The sequence below is a fragment of the Lepisma saccharinum genome, chromosome 18 (genome assembly GCF_977018435.1).
Source record: "Lepisma saccharinum chromosome 18, izLepSacc3.1, whole genome shotgun sequence".
NCBI classification, from domain to species: Eukaryota; Metazoa; Arthropoda; class Insecta; order Zygentoma; family Lepismatidae; genus Lepisma; species Lepisma saccharinum.
The window spans coordinates 33,918,358-33,946,177 of NC_139246.1; the positions used below are offsets into that span (position 1 = coordinate 33,918,358).

General features: G+C 37.6%; 3 protein-coding genes across 3 annotated transcripts in view; 2 read left to right on the forward strand and 1 right to left on the reverse strand.

Annotated features, from left to right (window-relative positions):
* LOC146002501 (chymotrypsin-C-like) overlaps positions 1 to 27,820 on the reverse strand; it is a 167,107-nt gene that overhangs the window by 110,206 nt on the left and 29,081 nt on the right. The gene's annotated exons all lie outside the window — the stretch shown is intronic.
* On the forward strand, positions 183 to 17,116 carry LOC146002206 (protein GVQW3-like). Its single transcript, XM_083139924.1, has 2 exons — positions 183 to 639; positions 17,058 to 17,116. The coding sequence occupies exons 1-2, from the start codon at positions 183 to 185 to the stop codon at positions 17,114 to 17,116; spliced, it is 516 nt and encodes a 171-aa protein (XP_082996050.1).
* On the forward strand, positions 14,244 to 26,521 carry LOC146002500 (uncharacterized). The gene is made up of 3 exons (XM_083140383.1): positions 14,244 to 14,584; positions 18,397 to 18,526; positions 20,602 to 26,521. Exons 2-3 carry the CDS (start codon positions 18,467 to 18,469, stop codon positions 23,359 to 23,361), a joined length of 2,820 nt encoding a protein of 939 aa, XP_082996509.1. The 5' UTR covers positions 14,244 to 14,584; positions 18,397 to 18,466; the 3' UTR covers positions 23,362 to 26,521.

The window sequence follows — 27,820 nt, forward strand, 5'->3', positions numbered from 1 at the left end:
TGCTTACGAGGAGAGTTATACAAGGGGTGATCAACTGAAACACGTTCGTTCCATGTATTATTGGTATAGTGTGTAGGAGGATATTGTTTGTCCAATAGTGTGTAATGGCTAATGTCCCTGTGTGTTAGGTGTAGGAATGTTGTTTATACGTGTTTCCATTTTGCAGGTATAACGAGTGAAAGATGGCGTTCAACATCCCCAATCCGTCCAAACAGGACCAGCGTGCTGACATCCAGTTTCTGAGTGCCGAAGGTTGTCAACCAGCTGAAGTGTACCGGCGTATGAAAGACGTATATGGTGCTGCATGCGTGTCCAAAACAACAGTGCTGGACTGGGCAAGAATGTTCCGGAAGGGGCGTGAACTAACCACTGATTATCTCCGTCCTGGTCAAGCCCATGTTGTTGCCACAGAAGACATGTGTGAAAAGGTGAATGTGGCAATATCTGCAGATAGACGCATGAGTATTCGATCCATAGCGAACGAGTTGAACATGGGTTATGGTACTGCTCACAAAATTGTGAAAGCTCTGGGTTATCATAAAGTGTGCGCGCAGTGGATACCCAGGGTATTGACGGAGGACCAAAAGTTGGAGTGTATGGGATGCTCCATTGAACATTTGTCATGTTACCATTTGGAAGGTAACGACTTCTTGCTGCGCATTGTTGCTGAGGATGAAACTTGGTGCCATCATTTTGAACCGAGTTCAAAGTCTTCCACTATGCAGTGGAAACACCCCTCATCTCCATGTCCCAAAAAGTTCAAGACGCAACCGTCTGCGGGGAAAGTTATGGCGTCTGTGTTATTTGATTGCCAAGTTTATGAAGAGAGAAGTAACATGCATTTCCTGAATAAGCCTACTTTTTTATTTCCTCTTTAATATAATTTTCATTTGTTAATATTACTCCTAAGTATTTGAATTTGGAAACTGGTTCAAACGAGTTGTTATCGATAATTAGATTTTGATTATTACCTAATACTTGGTTTCGGCCTGTAAGCATATATTTAGTTTCCTCTTTGTTAACTTCCAAACCTATCTCTTTAGCAGTTTTGAAAAATATTTTAGCATTATTCTTAATTGTATTCACATCATCCCCCAGTAAGTCTACATCATCTGCATATGCTAACAACTGAGTCATACCATTTAATTTTAGTCCTTCTTTAGTTTCTTTTACCTTCCTAACAGCATATTCTAAGGCAAAATTAAAGAGCAATGGAGATAATGCATCTCCTTGTTTTAACCCATCATGAATTGTAAATTTGTCAGACATATTAATACCCACACGAATTTTACTTTCTGTTTCACTGGTGCATATTTTTATCATACTAACAAGCTTCTTAGGTATTCCAAACTCTACTAATATATTATATAATTTATCTCTTTTGACCGAATCATATCGTTGTTTGAAATCAATGAATAGCTGATGGACATTTTGATTATATTCCCACTTTTTTTCAAGTGTCTGTCTGATGTGAAAAAATTGATCTGTAGTTGATCTGTTACGTTTAAATCCACATTGATAATCACCTATAATTTTATTAGCATATGGGGTTAGTCTTGTTAAAAGAATGTTAGATAATATTTTATATGTTGTTGAGAGTAAAGTAATTCCACGGTAATTATTGCAGTTCATTTTATCACCTTTTTTAAACACAGGAACAATTATGGATTCATTCCACTGTTGAGGGATTTCTTCTTTATTCCATATTAATCAAATTAATTTATGAATTTGACATATTAATGAATTTCCACCATATTTAATTAACTCAGCTGGTAGCTATTAAATGAATGCCAGGTGCTTTGTCATTCTTTAGCCTTTTAATAGCATCTTTAACTTCAGTCAAGTTAGGTTCTGGAACTAAAGGTTCTGCTGTGTGTACTTCATTTACTTCTGATTTATCTCCTACATGGACATTTAAAAGGTCATTAAAGTAGTTCTTCCATCTATTTAGAATATCGCTTGGGTCAGCTAGAAAGTCACCGTCTTTATATTTTATCAAGTTTACTTTAGGTTGCCACCCCTTTCTAAACTCATTTACACCTTTAAATAAATCTCTGATATTTTTATTTTTGCTGTTTGTTTCAATTTCGTTAATTTTGCTTTTCAAGTAATTTCTTTTTTTACTTCTAAACGTGCGGTTAACTTCTCGCTTTATTCTTTTATAATTGTTTTAATTTGTATCATCAGAGTTATTTAACCACCTAAGTCTAGCCTGATTTCTTATTTCTATTAGATTATGGCATTCATTATCAAACCATGGCTTACTTTTTCTCGGTTTATGGTATCCTATACTTTCTTTAGCTGCTGATTCTATTGCATTACGTATGTGCTCCCAATTCTTATTTACGTCTGTTTCATTTATATTTTCATCATCATTTAAATCCTGCAAAACATCAAATCTATTTGACAGTTTAATTTGGTAATCTTTCTTAATTCTTTCATCAGTAAACTTTCCTGTATCAAATTTTATAACTTTTAGATTTTGTTGCTTATGATTTATCACTGAGAGTCTTTCTCTTAATTTAGCAATTACTAAATAATGGTCACTGGCACAGTCAGCACATCTATGTGTACGAACGCAATTATACTATTATGCCTTCTCTTATCAATGAGAATATGATCTATCTGATTATGAGTTTTACCATCTGGAGAAGACCAGGTATATTTATGGATATCTTTATGTTTAAAAGTGGTACTTTTCACAATTAAATTCTTTGAGGTTGCAAAAGTAATCAATCTTATACCATTATCATTACTTAATTCATGAAGACTTTCTTTACCAATAGTGGGTTTAAATGTCTCTTCTTTGCCAATCTGTGCATTACAGTCACCTAACAGAATTTTCATATCATACTGAGAAAATTTATCAAAGACCTGTTCTAACTCTGTATAAAAATCATCTTTAGTATTATCATCTTTATCTTCCGTTGGTGCATGTATGTTTATTAAAATAATTTTACACCACCTACCCTGTAAAACTGCATATGATATCCTATCATTAATAAATTCTACTGTTTTAAGAGCCGAGATAATTCTATTATTTATGAAAAAGCCTGTTCCAAAATTATGATTTTCAGTACCACCATAGAAAAAAGTATAATTTTTAGTTTTACAATTCCCTTCTCCTGGCCACCTAACTTCCTGGACAGCTACTTATAATCCTCTACGTCTCTTGTTTTAATAGCAAAGAAGTGAGACGAGGATTGTCTTATCGGCGCAGTGGATGATCATATATTAGGTACTTAAAGTATACAATTAGAACTTAATATTCGTTAACCCAATATTTATTACAAAACATATTAGTACTTATACTTTCCAAATACAATTAATTTAACAGAAATGTCTATGGATTATCTCCCAGTTAACCTAGTTTATATTTGTCCCATTTGATAGTCAGCAGTCAGTAAGTAAAGGCTACACGAGTCAGAGCAAATCGCAACCCAGCCCAAAACCCCCCACAGCCAACTTGACCCGGAGCAATCCACCTAAAAAAATCTAAACTAAAACAATTTACTTTTCTTGCACTTTTAAGAACTCAAAATAAATCAATAGACTTTAGGTAAATTACACCCGGCCATGAGGGCCTATAAAGGGCGATAGACTGTAATGCAATATACTCAGCCTGTCCAGCCAGTGTCCAGTACGTCAGAAGTCTCTCGTAGTCGGCAAGGATCTGCCACGCTAAACTTCTCGCTCGACCAGCGCAGAAGCCCAGCCAATGGCAGAACCTTCCAGAGTCACCTGTCTGTTGAGTCTCCATCCGTCATTCATGAGCAATATTACACTATGGGCTTACATCTAATTTATACTTAACTATCTCATTAACTGTACACTGAAATGCCCCAGGCCGGTAAAGGCTCAGAACATTCCAGGTGCGTAATTTAATATCCTTAGTCCTAACGTAGATCTTATCCTTAGTCCAGGGACCTCCCAAAGTAGTCCCCACCAGGAGATCCGAACGGGGGACTATTTTACCTCCGGAATATTTTACCTTGGGAACATCCATGGCCTTATATTGCTGTTTCTTGACATTTTTTTTACAGTGCACAGTTGTCAGCTCTACGCCTAACCCCCAATACGAATGGAGGAACTACTACACATATACATTGGATATTTTGTATAAATCATCAGACCGTAACGCGAAAAAGTTGGTTAGCGAGAAACTTTTCGGTTTGTCGCGATACACATGCAGTCCAATCGAGAAAAGTGTTGATCATTGTTTGAAGTTATTTTTAGAATGCATTGTTACTCCAGAGCACATTTATTTATTCCGCAATCGTAGTTTGTTTATGAGGGCTGTCTCGCGTATCAAATTCATTGCGCGCCACCAGGTTACAATTCAGTTGCAGGCAAGTGCCCTGGTTCGTAGGAAGTGCAGTGTACTTTATTTTCCGTAAAAAATGTATCATAATGTTTGTTTTTGCATTTATTTAATTCTGTTTATGTAAAGGATACAACATTCAACGAAAGAAGTAACAATACTTGCGTCGTGTATTACACATATAATGCAAATGTAAAATGGTAAATAGTTACGTCGAAATATAAACATTTACATGCAAATCTTGAGGTAACTATCGTTTTTATTTTTTTCAAAATGCATCAAATACATTTTTCATGATTTCCTATACGATATTAAGGATGTAAATTTATCGCAATCACTAGCGATTAACAGCGACTCGATGCGCCTCCGTTTGTTGATCTGGCAACGCCGCGCTCCATTTACCCATACTGACTTTTAAGGTTGAGACGCTCGAAGCATTTACATAGCATTTATGCTAGAAAAAATATTAAAGGAAATGCTTTCTTCTCAAGTCGGCTTAAGGCTGAACTCTGAGCCTAGAAGGAAAGCATACCAACGAGACAGGCAAGTATCTAGAAATACATTTCAGGGGAGACCAAGTGCCTCAATAGTAATAACAACAATATAAAAGAATAATTATATTGAATTAAAATACTATTCATTAAATATGTACATTAATTAATATTCCATTGTTATTATTACATGAATAGGAAGAAAATGGTAAAATAATAGATTAAAAAAAATCAACATGTATTCAATATCTAACTTACGTGTAATTAAGATCGCCAAAATTTGTGAAAATACATCTGCCCTGGCAAGGAAATTAATGACAAATAGACATAAAATTGAATATTTATTGAATAACAAAAAAGGGAGTTAGATCATATTGTAATAAGTAAAAATAACTGTACGATGATTTTTCTTTCAATCGCCTATTGGAATCGACGAAAATTAAATTTTATAGAGGAGTAGAAAGTTTGTAAACAGCCACTAAACATAGAAGGGTTGAGTCTAGCAGACACGCCAGTACCTATCCGCCCACTCGACCAATGTAAACCAACCATTACTATGTTCCTCTCTTACTTTCTTTGTGTTTATTCCTCTCCCTATCACTTCAGTTCCTTCTTATTTCATTCCTGTCTTTCGTTTCTTCTATACTGAACGCAACTCCAACTGGCGGCTGGGAAACAGCAAATCAGCGATCAGTTTAATTTTCCTCGACTGAGATCGGGCATTTTCGAGTCACAAGGTACCGAACGTTGTTCGCGGGACGAATCAAATGAGTGTTGAATCCACCACATGTTGCCAAACGTACTGCAAAGCTAGAAAGAGTCTTCTCGGTCAACGATATTGTACGGTACAACCAGAGGGACAACTACACACGCAGTCCTGAACGATCAAGTTACCGGAAGCACCATCCACAATCGGAATTCAGGCGGACACACAATCATATAAAGACAACTGGCAACGTTGATTCGGGAGAGTGATGTGATCCCTTCAGCTTTTACTTCGCAACTGAGTTTGTTGATACCCATCGGACCACACGCCCCCGAAAGGGGACAGGAGGCGCCATTAATAGCCATCAAGGTCAACCACCAGTTGAAGTTGCGATCAGTATAGTCCATTTGTATGTCTATGTGATTCTTGCTCTACCAAAGATGATTGTGACAATTCCTCATGTAGGATACTTGGTAGGCAAGCCAAGACTACTGCAGTGTGGGCTAGAGGCCAGGGTTGTTTAAGGTCCAGGAATTTTAAATAAATTCAATTCCGGTCCAGGAGAGAAAAGCAGCAAGCTTAAATTGGTTCTGGACCGTAAATAACCTTTTTATCTGTAAAGTTTTTCAATTCGGTCCAAGAACCCTTTTTCCCGATCAATTTAAATACGGTCCAGGAACCTTTTTTCAATGTTACAATATGCAACTTGGACCGAACTTAAATTGTGCGAGAAAAAAGATTCCGGTCCTGCAGCGGAACCCAATAGAACCCATTGGAATTTATGGATTCCTGGACCGTTAACAATGCTGCTAGAGGCACTGATTCAATCACTTTAAAGAAATAATTTATAGAATAATGTGCATATGGATTTTGTAAATATCAGAATCACTTTTGGTGAAAGTACCAGGTGGTTATAATTAAAGTGACGGTGTTCAGAGTGGTACAGCACGGGCTGTAATGAGAGTAGCAGTCTGAAACTTCGTAGATATGCTAATGAAGCAATGCGCTCGCGAATTATGCCAAAAAAAATAGTTCCAATTCTCGCCACCAGGGTAAAAAACGGCGCTGTAAGCAGTCAAAACGTGGAATTTTCCATAACTCTGACGTCAAAGTCGGTGAAATTGCCTAACCATTGTGTGAGCTCCCTGGTTGTTGTTGGTGACGCTTGTTGCTTTTTCCTTTAGTAATGTTCATGTAATTCGAATAGTGAAATTGTAGCGATATTTTATTACAAAGAGTATTGTTTTCTGCGATTTATAGTGTTTTTCCTGTAACTATACCAAGTTTTGACTGCTTACAGCGCCATTTTTTACCCTGGTGGCGAGAATTGGAACTATTTTTTTTTTTTTTCATAATTCGCGAGCGCATTGCTTCATTAGCATATCTACGAAGTTTCAGACTGCTACTCTCATTACAGCCCGTGCTGTACCACTCTGAACACCGTCACTTTAATTATAACCACCTGATACATTAATCTCGTAAGAAAGGAAAAGAAAGGAAACAATATATTTACTGATGGAGTGAAGCTCATACGAAAGGAAATGTAATAATGTGAACTGCAAACACATTTAAATTTCTCTTGACTTAAAATTCAATAATTGTATAGGCAAAAATTACACACATTTGGTGTAGAATAATATACAAAATATTAATCGTGTTAAACCGTAAATTGTGTCATGATCACGTCGTTGCCTTGTAGTCAAGGGGTCCCGGGTTCGATACCCGGTGGAGGCACATGGCACAGTGGTTCGGATCCCACTTTAAACCGTAGGTCCAGTCCCGATTAGCCTTACTGTGCATAAAGTGGACTTAAAACACCAACCATTGTGTCATGATCATTAACCTATAAATAAACATGGTAGCTGATATTTTGCAATCTATCATTAAAACAATTACCAAAATTCAGCTACAAAAAATGTAATTTTTTAAAATTATATAGTAGATCTACATCCAGAATGTCTAATTTTTACTGGAAGAAAAGTTACTGAAAATATTATGGTTTCATTAACACACCAAACAAACATTTCTACAGTATCAGAAATAGAAAAAATATATATTTACACTTATCAAACTGTCCAAATATTTTACAGGGCAGTTTACCAGAAAAAGCCTTTGTATAAAGAAACATGTATATGGTGCCAAAAACAATACAAGTAATTTTAAGCACGTTTTTTTAAAATAAAAAATCTGATTTGAATAAAAAAAATCAACGGAGTGATTTTGATCCACCCTGGCTGAAGGCCTAGAGACACTCGTGGTCTGAACGTAGAATGTAAGTCGTGATGTCACTTTCTACGTACTATCCCCCTGCCCCACTTTAACTTTTTCCCAGGACGCGGCTGTAAATCTGCAAAAGGCCGTGACAAATAGCGTAAAGGTTTCGGAGACGAGGAGAAAATGTTCTGATGTTCCACGTAGAATTTGGTTCAGACAACAGTCAACCATTAGTCACAGCCACGATGCGATAATGAACAATGACTTTTACAGTTTCCCTTTGAGATTTGTGGACTTTAAACCACTGATCTGTGAAGTTTGTGTGGTTTATGGAGGAGAGGCTGCCACAACGATCCATTCTCCATGATGCCATTGTCATGATAAGTTAATCAAGATTTCTTGGGGAGCATTCACTCTGTGCATGCAGCAACATGTAAAACGGATCCTAACGTGACGGCGTACCCCTCCGAAAACAGATGACAAAGTATAATTGTATAGATAGCGTTATATCACAACGAACAAGAAATGTTCGAGAAATTATTTTCCACATAACAAAAGAACAAGGTAATACATTAATCGGGATTTGTTGATTAATCGATCGATTGATTGATTTACTTTACTTCGCATTTCTACAACTTTTGGCTAATCGCTAAGATGAGGATGAGTGATATGATGACATTGATGAAGGGACACTCACAAAGAACATCCATGTCCTAGCACGGATTCCAACTCGGGACATCTGGCGTCATAGCTTGCTGTGCTAACCACTCTCCGTTAACGTTTTAACTGATGACACAAGCGAGAGTATTATGGGTCAAACATTTCCGATCCTTGTGACAGTTTCACCTGAGGAAATTAATTCTCAATCTTATTTCATTATTTTTGTAATAAATAACATAATAACCCGTGGCTCTACAGCCTGTAAGGGCCTTGGCCTATCTCCCGACAGCCATCCTCCCTCCCACAATCCTACCTAGAGGTGTGGAGATCTTCAACCGGGTGACGTAAGGACAGCACGTCGAAACCCCAGCCGTTATAGGCGAGTTCCGAGACCGGGTTAGCTACTCACTCGTAGCTCCCCAATTTCCTCACGATGGTGGGTTGCCACCGGTCCTATACACAGGCAGAGAACCCAAAGACTGAACCCAGGCGGACTCGAACCCATGCCGTCCTGCAGTCGGAGTCCAAAGCACAGCGCCTTAGACCGCGCGGCCACGGAGGAGGATCATTATTTCTGTAATCACTGTTAACGACTTAGAACTGATATTTCTATTTCACAAAAAAATCTACTAATGCTTTCATCTTATGATTAAGGGCTCTGGGCACAGTGGTTCGGATTTCACTTTGAAGATCCATGATATCTGCTCACTAATTGGATCTAAAAGGAGCCCATGTAATTCTTTGATGTGAATATTATTTTATATACTTACTACACACACACACACACACATTATATACATATATATACTTTTGAATATCTAGAAACATATGCACATTATATTTCGAATGTTATACCTTATGCTTACAGCATATTCTGTGCCCCTCACAAAAAAATCTAGATTAAATAATGTTATTAATATTTATGGATATTTAATATAACTGTCCACCAACAAAATATTTTCCTTCTAGTGTCGTCATTGGGTTCATGGCAGCTCTTAGAAATTGAAATAGAGAGTGACTAGGTAGAGCAAAGTCGCTCCGAAAGAAAAGGCATTACCAGAACATGCTGCCATCTAGTATCTGTGCATTTGAACTATTTTTGAACTCGCCTTGATTCTGAAGTTGAACAAATGAAAATCGTGCACCGCCGTGTGTATTTAAACCACAATGGCAACAAGGATCATTTATCTGCTCAGTGGCGTCCACTGTGTGCACAGTAAGGCTAATCGAGAATGGACCTACAGTTTAAAGTGGGGTCCGAACCACTATGTGCCTCCACCGGGCATCGAACCAGGGACCCCTTGATTACAAGACGACGACGCTACCACTGCGCCATCGGCGATTCCACATTTTTGTTTTTGTTTGGTTCATACTTATTTATGTAATTTATCCAATAATCCAGTGAGCCAGTGGCGGCAATGGGGAAAGTTGCACCCCCACTTTTTTCCACTTTTGTCCCAGCACTATGCTATACCTTATCTTCCAAGGGGAAGTAAACTGTCCTTGCCCCCCGTTTTGGAACCCATCGCCGTCACTGCAGTGAGCTTATTACTGTCTAATACTTGATATTCCAGCAATAACTACAGTCGGCCTTCGTGGCGGAGTGGTTAGCACATCGCGCTACGCAGGGCCGGATCAAGGTGGGTGCTATTGATGCTGCATCATTAGGCCCATTCCTGAAATAGGCCCAAATGAAAACAGACGAGAATTTTCCGAAAGCTGAACAGTTTTCTTTTGCTATATTAACCTGAAAATAAATCTTAGAATGAAATTTGGAGACCCAATTTCGGACGCCTAGACAAAGTAGTAAAATTTTCACCTTGAAAGTTAGTTGTATAGAAAAAATCGACGGTATGCAGCATTAGGCCCAATTTCGTCTTAATCCGGCCCTGGCGGTACGACACCAGCGGTCCCGGGTTCGAATCACGGCCTGGGCATCGTTGTTTGTGAGTGTCCATTCATCATGTCATCACTCATCCTCATCTTCGCAAATTAGCCAAAAGTGGCACAAGAAGCGAAGTAAAATAAAGCAAATCAATCAATCAAAGCAATAAATACAGACTGCAGATAGTTTCCGTTGATCTGCAAACTAGGTGAGTTGTGGCTTCTTTGATCTAAACCTTCAATTCTTGGACAAGTTGAAATTTTTGTGGACACGTGTGTAAATCACACTTTAACCTTAGCTCATCCGATGACAGTTGGGGGCTGTCAGGCCAACAACCTCTACTTTTTGAATTTTCAACTGGGAACATTTTTATAAGAAATTGGAAAATTAATTACATTGTTCCCTAGGGTGTTCTAAATATTCTGTATTATTTTTGTTCATAAAGGACATGAGTGTTATGTAAATAGGAGCCAAAATGCACTTGGAGGGCGTATCAGGCGCCATCTTTAAAAGCGTTATTCGATAAACTCATGCTAGTGAGAGTGTACGTACATATTACATATGAAGCCACTTGTTAGCACATATTAATCCCAACCCTGCAACTAAATATTATAACCACTTTGATACTTTTATGATCCAAAAATAAATATGAGGCGAATATCAAGGTTGATGACAGTGAAACATGAATTGAAGTTTACATCACATAATTGGAGACAATAGGAATGATATTAAGCTTTCTTTAGAGCATTCAAAACACTAAGCTAATTCTTTAACTTATTCTCAGTCCACTGCAAGTACGTTGTTGCTAATGATGGACGATATCCGGAATTTGATATTGCGATATATCGTCATAGACAATACGATACGACATTTTTTTCCGTATCGTGATACTTGTGATATATCGTATCTACGATATATATTGCCAAATATCGTGACGACATATCTCCGACACGATATATATCGCCAAAATTTCGTGACGATATATCGTCTAATTGATATCGCCTGGGCGATATTTTTTTTCAATATCGCGATATATTGCCTTGGACGATATATCACCCAACACTAGTTGTTGCGATACACAAAACCACGTGACTTAAAAAAATGTTCCTATTCTCTGTGTTAGTTCTGGTGTTACGGCTTCATTTTTAAGTACGATGTTGAGAAATGTAACGTTGTTAACTAACTAACTCCCTAGCCTTCTTAAACCCGAAGGTTCATGGCTGCAGCAACACAGGCCTTCCATCTTTCCCTATCTTGAGCAAGATCTATATACTCTTTTCCATCCCTACCGATTTCCCTTAGGTCCATCTCAACATTGTCCCTCCATCTTCGTCTTGGCCTTCCTACAGGTCTCTTACGATCAGGTTTCCCAACAAGAATTCTGTAAACTCCTCTTTCCTCTCCCATTCGTGCCACATGGCCTGCCCACCTAAGTCTTCTTGATTTAATTATTCTAATAATATATGGACATGAATACAAATTATGTAGTTCTAAATTATGTAATCTTCTCCACTCACCTGTCTCCTCATCCCTTTTAGGTCCAAAGATTTTCCTAAGGATCTTATTTTCCAATACTCTCAATTTATGTTCCTCTTTCAATGTAAGGGACCAAGTTTCACACCCATATAATACTACAGGCAAAATTACTGTTTTGTATATTTTAACTTTTAGTTTCTTAGATATTAAACGAGAAGACAAAAGTTTATGAAGAGAGAAGTAACATGCATTTCCTGAATTAAGCCTACTTTTTATTTCCTCTTTAATATAATTTTCATTTGTTAATATTACTCCTAAGTATTTCAATTTGGAAACTGGTTCAAACGAGTTGTTATCAATAATTAGATTTTGATTATTACCTAACACTTGGTTTCGGCCTGTAAGCATATATTTAGTTTTCTCTTTGTTAACTTCCAAACCTATCTCTTTAGCAGTTTTGAAAAATATTTTAGCATTATTCTTAATTGTATTCACATCATCCCCCAGTAAGTCTACATCATCTGCATATGCTAACAACTGAGTCATGTAACGTTGTTATATTACGTATTTATTGTTCCGCCAATCAGCGCTTAGATGAAAGAAGCGATTAGCCTGTATGTAACCTGATGCAACCAACTGATACTGTAATTGAAAATTAAAATGTATTTTTCAGTGAAGCAAGATAAAAGAACTTTTAAAATGTATAATGATTAATGAACGTATGTATAAAAAACTGAAATGAATGTAACTTTATTATGATATGAAAATTATGTAATCAACGGGGGTTGAAGAGTAAAACCTCGGGTATAAAAGCCTCAGATTTTTGTTAGTAAGGGATAGTGAGTTTTGCACTTCCTGTGTGTACTAGGAAGGAGACTACCTATGTAGAACAGGTATTAGGAACCGCACTTCCTGTGTGTAATAGGAAGGAGACGCCTGTGTGGAACAGGTATTAGACAGACTTTCTTAATTCTTCAAAATAACAATCAGTACCTTTTGAACTTCGTACCAAAATTTGCTGTTTACTCCCTACTTTTCCCCTAAAACAATAACTGTAATAACCTTTTGCAATAAACAGTAGAAACCCATAAATCTATGTACGTGTTTCCATGATCCCGATATGGCTGTAGGCCTGAAGAGTCATAGCTCCAGACAGAAAGAGCAAAGGGTAACAACTTAGTGAAGGGTCGTTACATACTTTACAGATGAATATATTGATCGTGGCTATACAGCTAATAATACAAAGGCCTTCCCTATGGCGGAGTGGTAACGTCGTCGCCTTGTAAACATGGGGTCTAGGGTTCGATACGCGGTGGAGGTACGTAGTGGTTCGGATTCCACGTGAAACTATAGGTCCAGTCTCGATCAACCTTCCTGTGCATAAAGTGGTCTCAGAACAAAAACTCAAAAAACAAACAAAAGAAGATCCCACAACTTTATTATAGCTGCTGAGCCAAGTGGAATGGCTTTTCCACATACATACTCCTACGCCCAAGATTACTGCACAACTGTCACTCAACCAACAAGTAGAATTTCTCAGAAGCTACATGTATTTGTTTGAATTGGCTTCGTTCTTACAGCGGATATAGAATAACTATTCTGTAGAAGGTGAGCCAAAAGTCCTATTACCCCATATGTATTTTGCGACGAGGGAAGGGTATGGATCTGAAGTAAATATTCTATGATAAGAGAAGGGACATGCTAGCTGAGGAGATTACAGACAACAATTTAGTCCAGAATATCTGTGTGGACAACATTTTCATAACAGAGAATTATGCGTCTCCAAGTACGGTGTGAAATTCTACGCAGCATTGTGCGAGTGATCGTGGCAAATGCATGCCAAACGGCTTCTTTCAGTTCGTTAGTTGTGTGGTAACGCGTGCCGACAACTTGCTGTTTGATGTAACCCCACAATGCATATCACACGATGAAAGATCTGGACTTCTGGGAGGCCACTTCAGAGGTGCCAGTAACTGTGGAGAACCACGTCCATTCCATCTGTTACGAAACACTTCATTAAGATAGTCTCGCACGGCAATCGAATAATGGGCTAGTGCTCCATCTTGCTGAAACCATCACTATGTGCACACGACTACTACTACCACTTAGATTAGAACTACAACCACTACGTATCACTACGATCCACTACCACAGCACAGACTCTCATACCTACGGGGTAATGGAACTTCTGGTTCACCCTGTACTATTCTGTAGAGTGCAGTATTGCCTAGGCTGTGATATTAAATACAAATAAATTTTAATGCCAGATATAAACCATATTACGGTCCATTTCAAAATGAATAAATTTTCCTCGCATAATATAGTGTCATGCTCCACCTAAGAATGTCACTATAGGGGAAAAGTATAATGTAAACGACACGAGTGATATGCAACGAAATGTTTTTAATATTATACCTGTTGATCGTTTTAATTAATCGAAGCAAAAAGATTGGTTTTGTAATATATCTAGTGTCAAAAATCAACGAAAAATTAACGTCACGTCTGAAATATCATGACTTTGTAAGAATTTTGTTAAGAGACATATTTCATAGCGTAAATCATGGCATAATGTGTGCTGCTATGTTGATATAATATTTGTGTTTTATATTGTCTTCTGGGGTATATTGAGAATGCTGCCTTGAAGAAAATCTCACGATAGTGGTCTTTTCCATGTAAATCAAAGATGGGTCAGCATCTAACGTCACGTATTCTAAGTGAGCCAATGGTCCTGGCTGTTGGTGATACATAGCTATTTACAACGCGAGGATGGAAACATGGAATCCCATCTGCTGATTGTTGTTCGCCGTGTCGCAACAATACGTCTTGTAAAGGTAAAACTGTACAGGGTGTTCAAAAATTCACTGCACCCCTAGATTCTATTATTACACAGCATTATTACCCATATACATACAGGATGTTTCACTCGGTCTCGGCTCGTGATTTTGGCTTATAGAAATCAAATTATTGGTCATAATGTAATAAAATTTGCTACGGACATATCTTGGTGTATGAGCATTCCATGTAACCTTATAGTAGAGGAAATACACGGCTTCACCCGTAAATAATTGCAACACAAATGTTTTTGTGTCAGATTGTGCGGAATGATATAGTGAATAATATATTAAAAATCTGCCATCCAAATGTTTGGGGAAAATCCGCCAAATTGGAAAATGGCGGCCAAAATTCAACTTAAATATTAAAAAAACCTTAATATCTCGAAAACGGTGAATTGTAGACAAAAAGAGAAAATAACAAAAATGAAAGAACAGAAAATGTGCTAAATTATGGTTTTTGTTTGATAGAGCTACCATAAATCTTAATTGAATTAGAAAGATTCAAATATTTTCTTTAATTTTTAGAATTAGCGTAAAAGTTGGTTTCTGACACAAAAAACAGCAAATATGTAAGAAACTATGTAATTTAAGTCCTAAAGTCACTGAATCAAATTCATAGCTTATGATTTGCTCTAGAGATTGGTTTTTGATTCGTGCCTTTAGAGTCAGGGGTTAAGGAGATATGGAGTTTAATGCAGAGTCATGCGTTTCCCTTAATTTACGTGTTCCATTTCATGATATTGGTTGATTGATTGATTTGATTTATTTTACCTCGCTTTTTGTGCCACTTTTGGCTAATTTCCGAAGATGGGAATGAGTGATGATATGATGTAATTGATGAATGGACACTCATAAACATCCATACCCAGGTCGGGATTCGAATCAGGGACACCTGGCGTTGTAGCGCGATTATGATATTGGTGAGAACGTAATACATTGGTTTCTGCACTGTTTCGTTCACGTGGCGTTTGCTACTTACATGTTGTTTTTGTTGTTCAAAAATGTATGAACACAGTAGCGGCGATTAGGTGTTTTAACTTAACAAGAGGGGAGGGGTGGGGGTGGTCTCTTAATTCTAAGTCTTGTCTACCAGTAGATTTGAGCCAAAATCATCTGCCCGAATTTCATTTTCAATACGATTCTTTCTAATTGCAGTCAGTGGAATATACTATCGTTGCACCTCCACCCCTGCGCCTCCCCTCTTGTTAAGTTAAGACACCTAATCACCGCTACTGTGTTCATACATTTTTGAACAACAAAAACAACATGTAAGTAGCAAACGCCACGTGAACGAAACACTGCAGAAACCAATGTGTTACGTTCTCACCAATATCATAATCGCGCTACAACGCCAGGTGTCCCTGATTCGAATCCCGACCTGGGTATGGATGTTTATGAGTGTCCATTCATCAATTACATCATATCATCACTCATTCCCATCTTCGGAAATTAGCCAAATTGGCACAAAAAGCGAGGTAAAATAAATCAAATCAATCAATCAACCAATATCATGAAATGGAACACGTAAATTAAGGGAAACACATGACTCTGCATTAAACTCCATATCTCCTCAACCCTGACTCTAAAGGCACGAAACAAAAACTAATATCTAGAGGAAATCATAAGCTATGAATTTGATTCAGTGACTTTAGGACGTAAATTATATAGTTTCTTACATATTTGCTGTTTTTGTGTCAGAAACCAACTTTTACGCTAATTCTAAAAGTTAAAGAAAATATTTGAATCTTTCTAATTCAATTAAGATTTATGGTAGCTCTATCAAACAAAAACCATAATTTAGCACATTTTCTGTTCTTTCATTTTGGTTATCTTCACTTTTTGTCTACAATGGACCGTTTTCGATATATTTTTTTTTTAATTTTTAAGTTGAATTTTGGCCGCCATTTTCCAAGATAGCGGATTTTCCCCGAACATTTGGATGGCGGATTTTTAATATATTATTCACTATACCATTCCGCACAATCTGGCAGAAAACACATCTGTGTTGCAATTATTCCCGGGTTAGGCCCTTTTTTTCCGTTCGTTTCCTCTACTATTAAGAGCAGGGGTGCCAACAACGAAAAGGAAACCATTCCCAAACAACTGAAAACCGGATAAATTTCAAAACGGTCACAACAATACTAATAACCAGGGCTGGGATTAACATTTACTAACAAATAGTTTTATATGCACATTCATATGGACTAAAAACTGGCAAAGTATGGACTAAAATATGGACTTTCCTCATTTCTGTGATTTCAAATAAAATAAACAATTTATTATTTTCCATTGCATTAATACTTAAAAATGACAACCCACAGAAAACGAACTTAACCTAATCGAATAGGTGAAATTGTAAAATTAAATTTTGTTGCAAACTTAATATATGTTAATTTGAATAACTATAGCTACTGTATAGAATATGCAGCGTTAAAGCTCTAAGAGCTTCTTATTTACTAATTGCTTTTAGGTATAGACAAATCATTTTACAGTCTCTCCTGGGAGTCTATGGAGCAAAGCACCGAATGACGATAGAGAGTGGAAAAGCAAGCTAAGCAGTGCTCACTGCTGCAAACGGCTGGTAACTTCAGCCGCCTTTATTGCTCTGCCCGTCTGACTATTAGAAGACATTCATCTCAAAGTTTTTATGAACACAGAAATTATCATAAAAATTTGAATCCACCATTGGTGGCGATATCTGCCTTATAGAGTGATTATATAAAAAACGGAGAAAAGCTATTACAGTAAAACCTCATTAATCCGGACCCCGATAAGCCGGACTTCGCTTAATCCGGACAGGCAAAAGGCGAAAAAAAATAGCAGAATGCAAGGTTTTAAATGTGGCTAGAAGTCAACAAGAGAACTTCCCAAAGAAAAGGCAGTCAACCAGTGATGAAATTCTGTTTCCCGCAGACTGTACTGTACTGAATAGTTTATTTAGGTCTATGCCCTTTAAACACAACATAATAAACGAAAAAAATCAACATTAATATGCTGACCAAGGCAAACTTTTATAGTATAAAAATAAGGCCCTGTTGGGTGGAAACGTTACGTTTTTATGTAACCTATACTTTTTGTACTATGAAAGTTTGCCTTCGTCAGCATTTTAATGTTCTATGAACATGGAAACAAGGCTTAACAGTGTTACCATAATAAACGTGTTTTGTTGCTATAAACGGAGTTTTAATACACTTTCTACTGTTCTTTTAGGTTATTTCAGTAAATCTGGACTTTCGTTAAACCAGTCAACTTATCCCCTCCATTAGTCCGGATTAACGAGGTTTTACTGTACTAAGAAAACTGATAGAAAAAATGACACTTACCTGTCAATGAATACATTGAATCTTATGTAGTAAAGCTAAAGTGAGCCCCTGTTCAATCCCTGAAGGCATATGAGGGTATGTGAAGCAGAACCCCACATACCGTACAGTTGTGGAGGTGATGTTATCAGCACCTTGCTGCGGCCACCTTTATGTCTAAGGGTTACCACCCATTATTAGAGCTCCATAAATAAACATTATCACCTAAATTCACCCAGCATGGGAATCAGAACAGGGTCTCCCACGTGGTTATAAGACGCCCTACCGATGCGACCACCTACTAAATGAAATACAACTTGGACACTGATGCGTCATGAAACAATTGCAGTCTTAGATGTCTCTTTAAAATGAACGTGATAAATAACATGATTTCGATTTGCAACTAAGAAACGAACTGAAATATTCTAAGCAAATTTGTAATCCGAAATAATCCTCGAAAGTAATTTTTCATGCACACTGTATTGTACATTATTTTCCCCTTCATTTCAGATGTAGCAACTGCTTTGAAAAAGAGTAAGACCCACGGAAATGGACTCCTTGGATATTTAGTTCACTTTACATGGGAACGATGTCATCAAGGATCTTAATATTATTCCTCTTCTTCGCGCACTTGGAAAAGGCAATAATATTTTCTTCAAGTTCTTAGTACAGTGCGAGTATTTTCATAATATATCTGGCTGTTGTGCATTTGCAGCTTGAAAGAGAGTCTCAACTCCCCTAGGATCCAATCAGCAATTGAGCCCAAGACGTCATTTCAATCCAGTACCTGTCGCTAACCATGGACGTCCGCAGGATTTTTTCCAGGGAGGGGCAAGGAAGGTTTTTTTTTCAGGGGGGCAAACAAATCAAATTTTCCCCCAAAAGAGTGTTGTTCCCTATAAAAACACTGCTTAAATTTGAATTTATGGTGTTCGTGCAATAATTAACACATATTATTACGGCTAAAATGAAATTTTATGTGTGAAATACATAATGTTTGGATACTTTCATTTTCCAAGGGGGGGGGGGGCACGGCCCCCCTCGCCCCCCTTTCGGACGCCCATGTCGCTAACCCTCTATCTCACGATCTACACCCTTGTTACGTTGGCTAGCTAAATTTGCGCACTCAGCTGAGATGTTTTGAAATTCATAACTGTAGTATATTCATGTTATCTTTTCTTACATGACATTTCCATTTATTTATCAGTAACTGAATCATCTTAAAATATACAACACAGTAATTTTGCCTGTAGTATTACAAGGATGTGAAACGTGGTCCCTTACATGAAAAGAGTAATTGAAAATAAAATCCCTAGAAAAATATTTGAACCTAAAAGGGGTAAGGAGACAGGTGAGTGGAGAATGTTACATAATTTAGAACTGCATAATTTGTATTCATGGCCAGATATTATTAGAATAATTAAATCAAGAAGACTTAGGTGAGCAGGCCATATGGCACGTATGGGAGAGGAAAGAGGAGTTTACAGGATTCTTGTTGGGAAACCTGATGATAAGAGACCTGTAGGAAGGTCAAGACGAAGTTGAAGGGATAACGTTGAGATGAACCTAAAGGAAATCGGTAAGTGTGGAAATGATTGGATTGATCTTGCCCAGGATGGGGACAGATGGAAGGCTTGGGTTGCTGAAGCCATAAACCGAGTTTAAGAAGGCTACAGAGTTAGTTAGTTAGTTAGTTAGTAAGCGAACTATCTTTGAAAGAGCCCAAAATCATGTTTACGAACTGTACCATGGGTTTGTTGAAATGTCACGGAAGCTTTGTTTACCCCTTAGTGATAAAGCGAGAACAAATTATGTGAAAAAATATTATTTATGTTATGGTAGTAATCACTGACTTCTTGATCTGAGCTGAGAGACAACATGCCAAGTATGGCCTCCCGGATGGTGTAATGGTAACGTCTCTTCTTGTAATTACTGGGTCCCGAGTTCGATATTCTGTGTAGGCACATGGTGGTTCAAATCCAACCTAAGACTGTATCTTCAGTCCCGATTAGCCTATCTGTGCATGAATTGGAATTACAACACCATCTCAAATTCTGGCATTCGGATTAAGCACACACATCTCTACTAGGAACAGTCATGTCTCCTTTGGTTAATATGCAAGTCTAGGAGACAGAACCGCGGAATTACGAGCCTGGAAAAGGGAAGACATTGTTCGTCTGTTCATTCCTGCGAGTGTTGCAAGATGCACATTTTTAGCTCCAGAATATTTGTGGCATATTCTCATGATGTTTGCCATTAGTTATAAACAAAACATAGGTATTTTTGTTGAGATATACATACCTCGTGCCGTTTACATATGTCATTTTACATGCTGCGATTTACTATCAAACTTGGTTCCAGGTTTGCTTTACTAGTAGGATGCAGATGTTAAAATTTCCAAATTGAATTTATGACTTGCAAGTTGCTGGTGCAACTCAAATTAAGAGCTATGTCAAATTGAACTTCTGTTGCCATATATATATTCAATGGCGCAACTTAAATTAAGAGTCATGTCAAATTGAATTATTGGCCAATAAGTTTGCTGGTGCTAAATTATGAGCAATACAAAATTGAACTTTGTTGATCAACAGATTTACTGGTGCAACTCAAATTAAGAGCCATTCCAATTTGAAATTATGTCATACAAGTTTAGAGCTTCTTTTCGTGTAACGTAATTATCGGCACCATTAATACAGTCTATGATTTCCATTACAGAGTTTGATTGGCGGAGGGACGAAGTCTCGCAGCAAATCCGCGAACGCAGGTCCTCCCACCGAGGAAGAAGTACAAGCTACGCTTGAAGCTGCCATAACGCTGAGAAGGAACATTATCACAACTTTAAGTTCGTTTCTTCGAAATCCCGATTGCCAATTGACTGGAACCCAACGCACAGCGTTCGAAGACATACACAATGGCTTCAAAACCAACGCCATCGACACTCTCGATCTAGTGGCCAACATGCAGAAGTACTATGACGTCGGGAACCAAGACCAAGTCCTCACGCTGCTGAACAGGCTTCACAAGACCGTAGGGCCCAGATACCTCTGTGCTGTTGATGTGGCAGCGAAGGCCATAGAGGATGGTGATGTGCACATCAGCCAGTACTCCCCAAAGCCTAATGCTCTCTTGAAGAACGTCACAAAGTTCAAGCAGGAGTGGTTGGATTCGAAGTGGTTTTCCAGAGTGAGCGACACTATAGCGCGGTACGGCGTCACTTGCAATCGCCAGTTTCAGTTTTACAACATGCTCATGGAAGCGTTCAGGAGGAGCGCTCTGAAGCTGAACACAAAGGTTTTCACCAACCTCATGCTCAATATAAACTTCCAGCACATGCCGTCCGACATTCGTCCGATATTCAATTACATATCCAAGAAGTTGGCCAAGAAATCATACGAGCTCGATCCAATACTCTCCAACGTAGACGCGAGACATTACGACGACTTGCATGAAATGGTAAGCGACATTCTGAACGCCGTTGCCAAAAATGCTAAGATATCAGACTTTAGATTTTTGCTTCTCATAGCAAAGGTACTTCCATACATCTCTCCAGATGGCCCTGAAGTTGGCGGTACTATCCAGTACTTTACAACGGGACAAGAGGTCGACTACAAAGAATTGTTCAGTACTTGTTCACAGACAAGATTTCCAGTTGACATCTTGCAAGCTTGCAAGGCAATACTGGACTCCATAAGCAACAAGACGATCAAGATATCAACGGAAGATGTACTAGCAGCCACTGAAGAAGAAACCAACACTGAGAAGGCACTGGCAGTCCTACTGAGACACATCACATTGAACCTACCCACCTCCAGTCGAATGCTCCAGTACCTCCAATCCCTTATAGAGTTTATGAGCATGAAATGGTGGAATGAAAACGGAGTGGTTCATATGCGTAAGAATCCCGGTGAAGTGGTATCTTTAATGGACACGTTCCAAACACTGAATCTGTCCTCTGACTTCGTTCGAATCTTAGAGGAAGTCAAAACTCTCTTGATAAGAGCTAATGTAGATTGGTATGACGTATTTGACGTATTTCCGTTTCACCTGTACACAAGTCCGAGATTCTTGTTCATAGAGATTTTGAAATGGGTTCTGAAATCTGCTAACTCTTCGTTCACACAACACGATGTATGCTATATCACCAAATTTATCAATGATTTTAATGGTTATAATGTTGAATTGGGTACAAGGCGATTTAAAAATGTTAAAAGGGATTCAAGAGGGGTTGAAAATGTTCTGCGAAGGTCAAGATTGAAATCAACTAAAGGTGCAAAGTGCATAGACAATTGTCCCACACGAAGATCATACAGTACCACCAAAACGAAACATGTTGGACGCAGAAATCTTCTAATTCCATTCAAGGCGAAAATGTCTCTGTTTAAGCCAATGTTACACAGAAGCAGTCGACGACAAATTCAAGCATTGCAGAAAGGTGCTAAACTCAAAACATTGGCCTCGGACAGAGACGAGCCTGAGAATCAACTGGAGAAATATACCTCCAGCGAAAAAGCTCTTCGAATGTTTAAGAATTCTGACTATGGTGCCTTCAATACGCAAGGCGAGGCTTTGAGGAAAATTATAATGCGAGAAACGAACTCAACGGGCAAGATGCTGTTGAGTATCGTTGATAAATTGATTAACAATATCGAACATAGTGAGCTACCCAATGTTTCCAATAGTAGGACTGTAATGCAGGACGAGACGTTAACTAATATATTTATGAGTATCAAACAAGATAACCTTCTTTCTGTGCATAAGGTCATATTAAAGAAGTTACTGAGATACTTTAGTGATCTAAGTTTGGCACCACAGCATCATACTCTGACTAATCTTCAAGAGTGTCCTTCATGCACAAATATAATTTCCAATGCATGCATTAAATGTCTATTGAATAAGCTCCTGGATGAAGAAACCTTTAGTATTTCTCGATCTGAAAAAGAAATAACGATACCGGAAAAAGAAACGAGAACTGAGGAAGGAATTTCAACTACAGAAACAATTGAAGATAAAGTGAAGTCATGTCGTAATAGTAAATCATTGTTAACACAGACAACGTCACCGACGATTCTTTCAACAATTCCTTTGTCAGAAGCCCGTGCCTCAGAACAATTTCGCACTGCACTTCCTACACCAACAGTGGCGAAAGAGTGCACCCGCTATACTTCTCTCGTCCTCAACCTTTCTGGAAAAAGCGTTGACATGCTGATCCTATTTGATGCACTTCCTAGACTGAGCCTCCCATTAAAGTATCACGTGATCCTTCAGGAAGTAAAGAAACTGTTTCTGGAAAAAAGAAACGAATTGGAAGAAATGCTTCAGGACTTGGAGATCCAGAAATACGCAACAAAAGGCAGTTTACTCTCTGCAATCTTCAAGAACCTACAAACCAAGGAAATGTACCATTCCCAGAAAGAAATGTTCTCTTTATTATCCAAATTCATCACAACAGAAGGAGCAGGAGGTGAACCTATATAATATCTTAATCTAGCGGATAATGACATGGAGTGCTTATGAGATTTCTTGGGGACATTGGGGTTTCAGTCTTAAATGTTTTTTTTTTTGTTTTTTTTTTCAAAATATTATTGAATACATCTGAAAATGTTTTTGGTGATAAGGCCTATATATACAGCTCAACCCCTATACTCACTCTACATTTGTATGGAAGTGTTTCTAATCTTGTTGCTGTTTTGACGAATTTTAACAAGATGTTTCGCCAAATTTCTTATCCCACAAATTATAAGGATGAGTGGATATTGAACTTATATGGAAAACCAAAACACAAAATAGAATAAAACATTAAAATGCTTACCAAGGCAAACTTTTATAGTATAAAAAATATACATAAAAACGTAACGTTTCCACCCTCTAACAGGGTCTTCTTCAGACGAGCAATTTATTGTGAATATTCGTCTGAAGAAGACTCTGTTAGAGGGTGGAAACGTTACGTTTTTATGTATATTTTTTATACTATAAAAGTTTGCTTTGGTTAGCATCTTAATGATTTATTAACATGAAAGCAAGGCTTAACAGTGTTACAAAATAGAAGTAAAATTAAAATTGAACAAACAATACACCCAATGTTACGGGAAAATAAACTATGCTGCAAATAGTCTTAATATTTTAACAGTAAGCATATCCTCCTACAAACTCAAGGATTGTCGATTTGAAAATTTTAGAACAGCAATATTTGACAATTTACTGAATACTTGGGAGAAAGGTGGCCTATAATACGTATAATTCGATACAAATAGTATATAATAACCACTTTCACGAAGACAATACAGTATATTTCTTATTTGAGAAGGCTACGTCAATAATTGAAATCCCACTGACTGAATTCATTGATAAGTGTGCACTTTCTCCAGATGTTTCGAGTTTGTTCCTGAAAGGTGTTTCCTTATAATGAACTTTGAATCTTTTGTCAAGTTTTTTTAAGTTCAGTGCATCAGACATTTTTCTTGATATTCAAAGAATGGATCATTTCGAGAACATGTATATCTCGTATAATTTTGAAAATTGAGTAATGCGTTGTTAAACTGTGATCATTTGTAGACTTTTTCTGGAGTATGTGTAAATTATGTGTAGATAGTTGTATATTGCATAACTTGATTATAGTTAATATTTTACATGAAATGGGTAGGACTTTTATTGTAGATATCATGTTATATGACTATTCTGTATCAATGAAAAAGTCAAATAAAATATAAGTCAATGAAAAAAATACGTGGATTGGAGATTTTATAGTGGCAACTATTTATTTACAACTGTAAATAACAACTGCGAACTTTTATTAGCCCTTTGATGTAGTCACCAGCATTGTGAACAACACGTTGTGAAGTTTCATTTGGGTGATCGCCACTGGATTGCTACGTCACCGTAATTGCCCAATCCCGTTGTGCGGAGAGTTATAGGACTCTCTTTTACTTAATTGCTCCACTGAGCATTCTCAGGACGTGCAATTACAAAAAATACTAACTTATTACTGTTTTCTAACGTTTATTAAAGCTATATCACTTTCATCGGTCATCGCAAACTAATACCAATATACTTACTTATGAAACCAAAACACAATAAGCGGTTGCTTTTCGTTTATGACAGTATCTTCTAAAATATTACATAAAACCTCTCACTACTCAAACAACGTTCAATCTCCAGACATTCTGTTGTCATTCTAGCTTGGTTCTAGTTTCTCTCATCCTACCAAAAATGGCTTTGTTTCCGATAATGCGTGTTATGAACATACAGCCAAAAAATGTAAATTTAACATTGACACAAACAACAATAGTAAAGCAAATAAATCAAACAGATTTCAGTGAAATTAACAAACAAATAAACATATTCGTGTTACAAATAAACAAGGCGTATCAACGTTGCCAGCGATATGACAACATCTGTTCTGTTGATGGTTCGAATGGAGTGGTCTATTGCCTGAAGAATCTCTGGAACAGTTCGGAAGCGAATATCACTAAGTGGTTCCTTCATCTTAGGGATTAAATCAAAGTCACAGGGGCTTACCTCTGGAGAGTATGGGGGATGTTAGAGCACCTGCCAGCCCCATCGAGTTACCAAATAAGCCGGAGGTTGTGCTACATGCGCCCGAACATTGTACTGCAAAATGATTGGAGTATTCAGCAGAAAGTTTCGCCTCTTCTTTTGCAACGCAGATTCCACACATGCCTCACGAAGACCTTGATGACACTGTCGTGCTGTACGGCCGCGGCAACATTCATTCTTTATCGAACTCAGCTGTTCCTGCCTCAAAAACATTGTAGTGACTACAGAACTTTAGACCGCCATCTCCAACGATACTCTATTCCTCTCGTCACTGCGCATGCGCCTAGTGAAAGAGTCCATTTACTGGGAGGTAAGTTAGGTATCAAACTAACGTGTGGTATAAGCGAGAATCACCGGTTCAGTTTCATGGCGTATATACAGCAGTGTTGCCGCTATGCCACTATTAAATCTCCAACCCACATACACGTGTCTTCTGAGAAATACGAATGACAGCTATGTAGGAATATAATGAAAGTGATAAAGCCACAACACTTCAATGTAGCTGCTGTATTGTAGTTGTGGGACATTATATTATGAGCTGAATAGCTACGACCAATAAATTTGAACTACTTTCAAGTTTTGTTTTAAGTCCACTTCATGCACATATAGGCTAATCGGGACTGGACATACAGTTTAAAGTGGGATGCGAACTAATATACGCCTCCATCGGGTATCAAATTCGGATCTCCTTCATTACAAGGCGACGACATTACCACTACGTTATGGGTAAGATAATAACAGAACTAACACATAGGCTAGGAACTATTTCTCTTAACTCAAGTGGTTTTATTTATATTAACTTCTTGCCTACAGTGGATGGAGATTAGATTATGAATTGCAATATCGAAAACATTACGTTATTGATTGCGTAGAAACAATTACTGATAAGATCATGTTTCTGAAAATTGAGCATTCAATAATTTTGTGTAGAGGTATTAATTTGTTCGATCGTGTTGTCAATTATTCATTTAAAAATAAATGGAAACACGAATTCTGTTCAATTGTGTATCGCTTATTACTTCAGTTTTTGTTATATTTTGACTTGCAAGTGCAGTAAATTTACAAGCATTGTTGTGTAATTGATGACAGTGATATAATAAATACGTTTTAAAGTTTAAACGTTGTTTAAAATGTTAGATTAAAAATGGTGACCATCTTCAATAGATCTGACCTGAGACTATGCATATCTTTGTAGGAGTAAATGCATATCAAAATTGTCTTATGTTAACGAATGAATACAATTTGCTCTCTGACAAGAGGAATAATGATAATGTAAATGGTGAAGAGGGTTTTTCTCTCTTCATCAATTTAATCTATAGGCTACTCTCTTCCGCTTATCTCTGGAGTAAGCAAACGAAAATAAGTCTGTGCGCAAGTAGTGATGCAAGACGAATCCTCCAATGAACAAGTGAGAATAAACGGGATTACGTGGAGGGGGGAAGCTACTTCTGTTACCAGCCATCGCAGCAGCGTGTACTGCATCGCCCTGCCCACTCGCTTTTCCTTTTCTCTGCCGCTAAGTGCGGATTTACTCCAAAGCTAACCGGGACAGAGTACATTATCATTTACCAATATCATGCTCCCTACGGAACTCGAAACCTTCAACCACAAAATTGTAATATAAATATTGTAAATTTTCAGCACGGCGATTTTATTTCCACTTTGAAACATGAGCAAAATACAGTAAAATCTCGTTAATCCGGACCCCGATAAGCCGGACTTCGCTTAATCCGAACAGGCAAGAGCCCCCCCCCCCAAAGCAGAATGAAATGTTTTAAATGTGGCTAGAAGCACTGCATTGTCGTATTGCTTTACATTTTACTGTACTGTATAGTGTACTTAGGCATATGCCCTTTAAATACACCATAATAGACGTGTTCTGTTGCTATAAACGGAGTTTTAATGCACTTTCTACTGTTCATTTAGGTTACTTCAGTTAATCCGGACTTTCGTTAAACCGGTCAACTTATCCCCCCATTATTCCGAATTAACGAGGTTTTACTGTATTTCCGTTTCTCAGTACATTGAGCATGATTTCGAAGCATTAGCGGGGAAATTGATATCAGACAAAAGTATATAGGCTACTGCAAACTTGTACATAATAAGTGGAACAGAAAAAGGATTCCGTTGGTATACATTGGTTTACAAAATTCATACTTCATGAATCATTGTAAGATTTTCTACATTCTACTCGAGAAATAACAATTTGGTATACTGTATATCTTTAATAAGCGATTAGTGTAGCTCAAAATGGTTTTGGAATCACCATCCAAGTGTAACATCAATGTTACGTGCGTGGTAAATATGCTGGAAAGTTCCAGTTACGAAATGACCAATGGGTTTTGTATAGCTGTAAAACTTGATCATTCAAGACCATTGG

Excerpts from the sequence above, each read along its gene's own strand:
- LOC146002500 (XM_083140383.1), top strand. The coding sequence starts at position 18,467 with ATGGGAACGATGTCATCAAGGATCTTAATATTATTCCTCTTCTTCGCG. Across the intron at positions 18,527-20,601 it reads TCTTCGCGCACTTGGAAAAG|AGTTTGATTGGCGGAGGGAC; the intron begins GCAATAATATTT and ends TTTCCATTACAG.
- LOC146002206 (XM_083139924.1), top strand. The coding sequence starts at position 183 with ATGGCGTTCAACATCCCCAATCCGTCCAAACAGGACCAGCGTGCTGAC. Across the intron at positions 640-17,057 it reads GTCATGTTACCATTTGGAAG|GTATAGACAAATCATTTTAC; the intron begins GTAACGACTTCT and ends AATTGCTTTTAG.